At 43.1% G+C, this 7,509-nt stretch overlaps 1 protein-coding gene across 5 annotated transcripts in view; it reads left to right on the forward strand.

Moving 5' to 3' along the window:
• The window catches only part of Mms19 (MMS19 homolog, cytosolic iron-sulfur assembly component), a 37,416-nt gene that overhangs the window by 22,176 nt on the left and 7,731 nt on the right, over positions 1-7,509 (forward strand). For all 5 annotated transcript variants that reach the window (XM_050144276.1, XM_050144285.1, XM_050144293.1 and 2 more), the window contains 11 exons: positions 833-919; positions 1,537-1,611; positions 2,146-2,223; positions 2,806-2,944; positions 3,194-3,348; positions 3,564-3,642; positions 3,909-4,034; positions 4,223-4,304; positions 4,815-4,915; positions 5,017-5,166; positions 6,679-6,834. In XM_050144276.1, coding sequence (XP_050000233.1) covers positions 833-919; positions 1,537-1,611; positions 2,146-2,223; positions 2,806-2,944; positions 3,194-3,348; positions 3,564-3,642; positions 3,909-4,034; positions 4,223-4,304; positions 4,815-4,915; positions 5,017-5,166; positions 6,679-6,834 — 1,228 coding nt within the window. The remainder of the gene's footprint in view (positions 1-832; positions 920-1,536; positions 1,612-2,145; positions 2,224-2,805; positions 2,945-3,193; positions 3,349-3,563; positions 3,643-3,908; positions 4,035-4,222; positions 4,305-4,814; positions 4,916-5,016; positions 5,167-6,678; positions 6,835-7,509) is intronic.

Genomic DNA, 7,509 nt, shown 5'->3' on the forward strand with positions numbered 1-7,509 from the left:
CTGGTTATCTTCAACATTCTGCTTTATGACTTTTAAAATTAGAAACACTTTACTGTATTTTTGGTGCAGTTTCCAGAGGAGTAAAGAAAAAATCAAAGATCTGGTTTTTTGTTTGTTTGATTGGTTTTTGAGACAAGGTTTCTCAGTAGCTGTGGAGCCAGTCTTGGAACTTGCTGTGTAGACCAGACTGGCCTCAAACTGACAGAGATCCTCCCATCTCTTTCTCCTGAGCACTGGGATTAAAGGTGTGTGCCACCACTCCTGCCTAAAAATATTTTTAATGTAGCAGACAATGTATGTATCTTGGTAATAGAGTGCTTGCTTAGCATCCCAAAGTCCTGGGTTCAATTCCAGCACTGAATACAAGTTTGATGACACACACCTATGACTCTGACTCTTAAGAGGTAGGTGCAAGACAATCAGAAGATCAAGGCCGGCATTGGCTACATAGAGTGTTTCAAGTTAGCCTATGTGAGATCTTATGGAAAAAGATGTTTAATACTGTAAAAAATAAACGCCTTGCTGTGTGTCACCACCCAATCCACGACTTAAATCCCTACACTTGAGAGACAGAAGCAGACATATCTGAGTTAATGCCAACATTGTCTACATAGTTCCAGGACAGCTAGGGCTAAAAGAAAGACCCTGTCTCAAGAAACAGAAAAATAAAGTAATGCCTAAAAGACAAAAATATGTAAGAGTGAGCATGTCTTCTTGCTGGGACCGCATAATGTATGATTCTGCTAGATTGGGTCTAAGTGTCACCTGTTCTGCAGGCTTGCTAGGTTCAGATTAAGGGCTAAGGTGTTCCATGGTTCCTTTCCATTTTCAGCCACCTAATGATCCCTATGGCATCCAGAGAGATGATCTCATCCTGAGTCTCCGTGCTGTGCTGGCTTCTACACCACGTTTTGCTGAGGTGAGTCTGGTCTAGGTGAAGGTAGTCTCTGACCAGAGAAGGCTCTGAATGGGGAGCAGCAGGAGGGTTAGACAAAGGGCTCAGCAGTTGAGAACACACGCTGCTCTTCCAGAGAACCTGGGTTTGATTCCCAGCACCCACATGGTGGCTCACAACCATTTATCACTCACTCTTATTTTCAGATGATCCATTACCTACATGGTACCAGGCATGCATGTGGTACACAGGCATTCATGCAGGCAAACACTCAAACATATAAAATAATAGAAACAAGGTGTTTTTTTAAAGTAAAAACATGGGGAGAAAGAATACTCCTACATTTTAGCATATGCCAAGCATTTTCAGACTTTCAGCATCAAAACTTCACCATCTTATCTCCTAAAATACTAATCTCTTTTGTAGGCATTGTACTTGATGTCTTTCAACTTCGCTAATGTGCCTGTTTCCCAGGTACCACAGCATGGCAGGAAAGTTAGCTTACAGTTGTAACTCCTGGCCTGCATCTCACTTCTTGATGTGGCAACTGTCTCTTAGGACTGATGACAATACGAACATGGTTGTTGGTCCTGATGGCTAAGATGCTATCTCAGGCTGAAGTTTTTCCTTCTTTCTTACAGTTCTTGCTGCCTCTGCTGATTGAAAAAGTGGATTCTGAGATTTTAAGTGCCAAGCTGGATTCTCTGCAAACTCTGGTGAGTAGGATCCAGCCATCCTTACAGAAGTTAGTGGCACTAAAAATAGAGTTTCTTGGACAGCTGGAGGCCAATTAGTTCATGTACTTCATGGGCCCATATTTGGGCTTCTTTGGTTGGTCTAAGCCCAGTAGCATTCATATTGTTTTACTCTGTGTAACCAAGAACTGGTCAGTGCTCATCTTTTTGTTGTCTTTTTTTGTTTGTTTTGTTTTTGTTTTTTGGATTTTTGAGAAAGGGTCTCTTAGCCTACTCTGGTCCTGATCTTTTTACCTTCACCTCCCAGGTACTGAGATTAGTTGTGCGTTGCCACTCCAGACTTTGTTTTAGGGGAAGGTGTGTTAGAAATTAAACCCAGAACTTCATATATCCATGGGCTCTGTCAGCCTTAAGCTCTTAAGAGTCAGAGTAAGCTCTTTTCTGTGCCCTGGGTATGACTGTTAGGATGCCTTGAAGGTTTTCCTGCTAGAGTTCACCATGTATCCCAGAGCATCTTGAGTGTGAGCTTCCTGATGCCTGCCATTCTCTTGGCAGAATGCTTGCTGTGCTGTATATGGACAAAAGGAACTAAAGGACTTCCTCCCGAGCCTTTGGGCTTCTATCCGCAGAGAGGTGAGTGTTAGTTAAATAATCTCACTGCTGTTAACTGACAGGTGTCAGGGACGAGAGGAAATAGCCCTTCTCTGTCCTCTTCCCTATCTTCCCAGGGTCAAGGTGCTGTGTTTCTTATTTCAGTGAACAAGCAAGGGGATAGATAGACTTCAGTTGAATGGCAACGGAGACAGTTACCTTATGAGGGCTACCTGCTTGGTGATTGTACATGACCACCTTTGTACAACACCTACTTCTTGACCTCTCATTGCAAGGAACATAGATTATGGTGTTTCTGGCACCATCTGAATGTAAAGGTAGAAAAAAAAGACGTAAAATAAGGCTTACGATCACCTCTCTTCAGAGTTGGTAACCTGTTTCTACAAACTGTATGTGTCATTCCTAGTGAGACAAAGACTTGTTGAACATATAACCAAGAAAGAAGATACTAGGTTGGGAGTTTTAGCTATCATTGCTGTGCCCCAAACTTTCTCAAACGTATATTTCTGACCCCAAGGGGAAAAAATTTAAAAAGGCAGTGGTTGGGTGGGACCTCATCTTGTATAAGCTTACCTTAGTAGCCACGGGATCCCTTCCTGACAGGTGTTCCAGACGGCAAGTGAGCGAGTAGAGGCAGAGGGCCTGGCAGCCCTCCATTCCCTGACTGCATGTTTGTCTTCCTCTGTGCTGAGGGCTGATGCTGAGGACCTCCTTGACTCCTTCCTCGGCACCATTCTACAGGGTAATGGGAACCTGGAGCCAGCAAAGGGAGTGAGCACCTTAGAGCTAGTATTCCTTTAGGGCCAGTGACCCTTTATGGGTGTCTCCCACATGTTCAGTGATTAGGGGACTGCGGCCCTACATTGTATCGAAGACAATTAGATGATAACGTAGCAAACAATTCCAAGTGTCAGTGAGCAGTCTCTATGGATAATGGGGAATCAGGCAGTATTTGACCTACTCCTCAGGTCTGTGATTGCTGCCTCTCTAGACTGCAGGCATCATCTATGTGAACCAGATATGAAACTGGTGTGGCCTAGTGCCAAGCTGTTGCAGGCTGCTGCAGGTGCATCTGCCCGGGCCTGTGAGCACATCACCCGCAACGTGCTTCCCTTGCTCCTGGAACAGTTCCACAAGCACAGTCAGGTAAGGGACAGGTGGGAACTGGCGCTGTGGTTCCTTTCTTAGAGACTGAAGCTCTGGTTTGGGCCCAGATAGATCTGGGTTTGCTCCTGTTTGCTTCTTGTTCCTTATTTCCTCTCACATAGTCTCAGTCTTAAATAGAAGGTTAATCCTTAGAGGATCAGGACTGAAGTACTTGAAAATATTCTTTGACCCCAGTACTCGTTGAAACATTACAGAGCAACCAGCGACGGACAATCCTTGAAATGCTCCTGGGTTTCTTAAAGCTACAGCAGAAATGGAACTATGAAGAGAAAGGTGAGGTCACTTTGTAGTTGAGTTACCCTGGGCAGTTGCTGAGCCCTATTGCCCAGGAATATTGCAGCAGTGTGCTACAGAGTAGTCAAGAGGAGTGGACCTGTTCAGAGATTGCAGTACAAGACTATACTGAAGGAATTGTCATTTTCCAGTGTGTGTCCTAGAAGTCTAGTGGTTTGAGTTCTTAAAATCTGCCCCATGTTGTCTGTAGCACTGCAGACAGGGATAGGCCATAAGCTCTCTGACCTGGCCTCTATTTTTCCTAGATGAAAGGCCTCTGACTAGCTTCAAGGACCAGCTGTGCTCATTGATATTCATGGCTCTAACAGACCCCAGCACCCAGCTTCAGCTTGTTGGCATCCGGACACTCACAGTTTTAGGTTCTCAGCCAGGTATGTCTTGAATGAGAAAAGATAAGGGAGTGTATTGATCCCTTCTTGTGTTATCTGTCTTAAGTGAAGAGCAGTGGTTTCCTCATTATCATTGCAGCTCTAGATGATGTGAATTTCTGATAGGATTTCTCAGAGGGATTGTAGCTGCAAGGAAGGAAAGCTGAAGCTTGTGTTCTTTGTAAATACAGATCTTCTGTCTTCTGGGGACTTGGAGCTGGCAATAGGTCACCTGTACCGACTGAGCTTCCTGGAGGAAGATTCCCAGAGTTGGTGAGAATCTAAAGCAGTGAGGAAGAGCAATGTTTTTTCCTGCCTTTTTTTTTTTTTTTTTTTTTTTTTTTTTTTTTGTCAGCAGCAGCTGCTGCAGCAAGAGCCAGAGTTCTATGCTCTGTTATTACTGTTACTGAGTGCTTGGAAAGATGTAGGACTACTCTCTCTTCTTGGTCATTAGAAGACCTATCCAGCCAGGCAGTGGTGGCACACACCTTTAATTCCAGCACTTGGAAGGCAGAGGCAGGCAAGTCTCTATAAGTTTGTGCTCAACCTGGTCTACATAGTGACTTCCAAGACAGCTAGGGCTACACAGAAAACCCTGTCTTGAAAAAAACAAAACAAAACTATACACACACACACATAAAAGAAGACTTATCCAATTATGTTTTGTAGGACTTGGGTCTTGCTTTTCAGCAAGGTAGCCATGAGAGCCCATTCTTCCTGTTGGCGGGCCTTGGGAAAAGAATGATGGGCCGAGGCTCAGCTAATACTCTTCTTTGTCTCCAGTCGGGTGGCAGCACTGGAGGCATCTGGAACCCTGACCACACTCTATCCTGGAGCCTTCAGCAGCCACCTGCTACCCAAGCTTGCTAAGGAGCTACATAAAGGTATATGTGCTAATCCGTGGCCCACCCCTTGCCAGCGGGGCTTTCTGAAGAAGGCCTTTACACCATCACACAGTGAAAACTTACCTCACCAATTGCTTTAGGTGAGTCAGATGTGGCTAGAGAAGATGGTCTCATGAAAAGTTCTCGGCATTTCTACTGTCTGCAAGCTTTGTCAGCCATTTCAACACATCCCAGCATTGTCAAGGAGACACTGCCTCTGCTGCTGCAGCATCTCTGTCAAGCAAACAAAGGTAGCTACCAGTTACCAACAAGGGGCAGGGCTAAATGGAACCTTGGGCTAGGGACTGTAAAGTTGTAATTGTAGTTGTTATACATAGCAGTGGCATGGTAAGCTCTTTAAAAATCAATACCTAGTAACTATAATAATATTAGAATAGTAATACAGTACGTGGATTATATATTTATGATTGTACAGGATGACATTTCTATACACTTACACCAGAAGAAAAAAAGTGATGTATCTATGAACTTAGATATCTGCCCATTTTGTGTCTCAGAAGTGTTCAGAGTTATGTCTACTAGGTACTTTGCAATATTCAAGAAACTTGTCATCCATAGTTCCCCTGTTGAGCATTAGGGGCCATGCCTCCTGGGCCTGGGGAGATGGTTTGGTCAGTAAAGTGCTTGCCTCACAAGCACAAAGACCTAAGGTTCTATCCTGGCACCTACATAAGAAGCCAGGCACACTGGCCTTAATCTCAACTCTGAGGAGTTAGAGACAGGAAGATCCTCGCTCAAAAATAAAGTGGGCTGTGACCACAGAAGACACCCACAACTATCCATGTGCACACACCCACCAAAAGCTCTTCCGATCCAGCATGGCATGCAATATGCCCTCTCTCTGTTCTCACTTTCATTTTCTTTCTAGACTCTGGCACCCAATATTTGAAACGTGAAATATTTTTATTTCTTGTGGACATGGTAAACTTAAAAATAAATGAAATGAAAGAAAGAAAAAGCTCAGTCTAACCCAGTCAATCTCATTATCTTTAAACAGTGAATGAACTATTCTTCTTGAATTACACATATACATGTTCTTTGACTCAGGAATTCTTTTTTTAGAGATCCTGTTATTTTATCTGTATGTACAAAAGTTGCACCGTGAGCTGGGGATATAGCTTAGTTGATAGAGCACTTACCTAGGGTGTATGAAATACTAGTTGGCATCTACAGCCCTGCATCAAATTAGGCATTATCTTACCTGCCTGTAAACCAACACTAGGAGGTAAATGCAGGAAGATCAGAAATGCAAGATTGTCCTTGGATGACCCTTCCAGAGGACCTTGATTCAATTCCCAGCACCCACGTGGTAGCTCACGCCAGTCAAAAGGAACCCTGATGTCCTCTTCCGGCTTCTGTGGGCACTAAGCATGCATGTGCTATATGGACAGATGTACAGGCAAAACACCTATAGGCATTTTTTTTTTTTTTTTTAAAGAAAATACCTGGAAGTGCTTGAGAGAAAAACCCTATAAAGAATATGACTTTTGGGCTGGAGAGATGGCTCAGTGGTTAAGAGCACTGCCTGCTTTTCCAAAGGTCCTGAGTTCAATTCCCAGCAACCACATGGTGGCTCACAACCATCTGTAATGGGGTCTGGTGCCCTCTTCTGGCCTGCAGGCATACACGTAGACAGAATATTGTATACATAATAAATAAATAAATAAATAAATAAATAAATAAATAAATAAATAAATATTTTAAAAAAAAAAAGAAAGAATATGACTTTTCTCTCCACACAGGGAATATGGTTACAGAACCCAGTGAAATTACTGCTATCTGTCAAAGTCTCCAGCAAGTGGCAGAAAAATGCCAGCAGGACCCTGAGAGCTACTGGTATTTCCACGAGACAGCTGTACCCTGCCTGTTTGGTTTGGCTGTCCAGGCTTCCATGCCAGGTAATTTTCTGTGCTTCATATTCTAGGAAGTTGGCTTTCTCCTTGCGTTAGACAGCACCAGCACCTCCTGGGTATTACTGGCACTGCCTGTTGTACTGTCAAGTACATCCCACTTAAGACCAGGATGACCAGGGACAGTAACCAGAATTCATTGGTGATGGCAGCAATAAAAGGGATGCACGTTTTAAGTGCTGTGCTACTAGTTGATTAGGATTGAACTCTGGAGTCTAGTGGGCCTGGTTGGGTTTTATGTTCAGCTCGCAAACTTTTTAAGATATCGTTCTCATGTGTATGTGTGTAACATTTATGTGTTTATGTTCTAACGTGCATATATATGTATACGTTATACATATAACCACATATATTACACGATCACAGCGTCATTGGTAAGGATTAAAGGTACTGTATGACAACAGTGCTCATTTGTATGATAGTTGCTATAAATAAGACCCCATAGAGATAATTTTGAAAATTTTTAGAAGACTGACATTTCTACTTAGTGTCAGGACTGCCCCTTTTAGCCGGCCTCATTTTCTACTGTTGACTAGTGTAAGCCCAGTGCACACTTGTCTTATGCCCCTAGTTTAGACCAGTACCACTTCTGCCTCACTGCAAGATTTTTTTTAATATTTATTTATTTATTTATTTATTTATTTATTTATTTATTTATTTATT

The sequence above is a fragment of the Alexandromys fortis genome, unplaced genomic scaffold, assembly GCF_014885135.2.
Source record: "Alexandromys fortis isolate MF-2015 unplaced genomic scaffold, M_Fortis_MF-2015_v1.1 scaffold_16, whole genome shotgun sequence".
Taxonomy (NCBI): domain Eukaryota; kingdom Metazoa; phylum Chordata; class Mammalia; order Rodentia; family Cricetidae; genus Alexandromys; species Alexandromys fortis.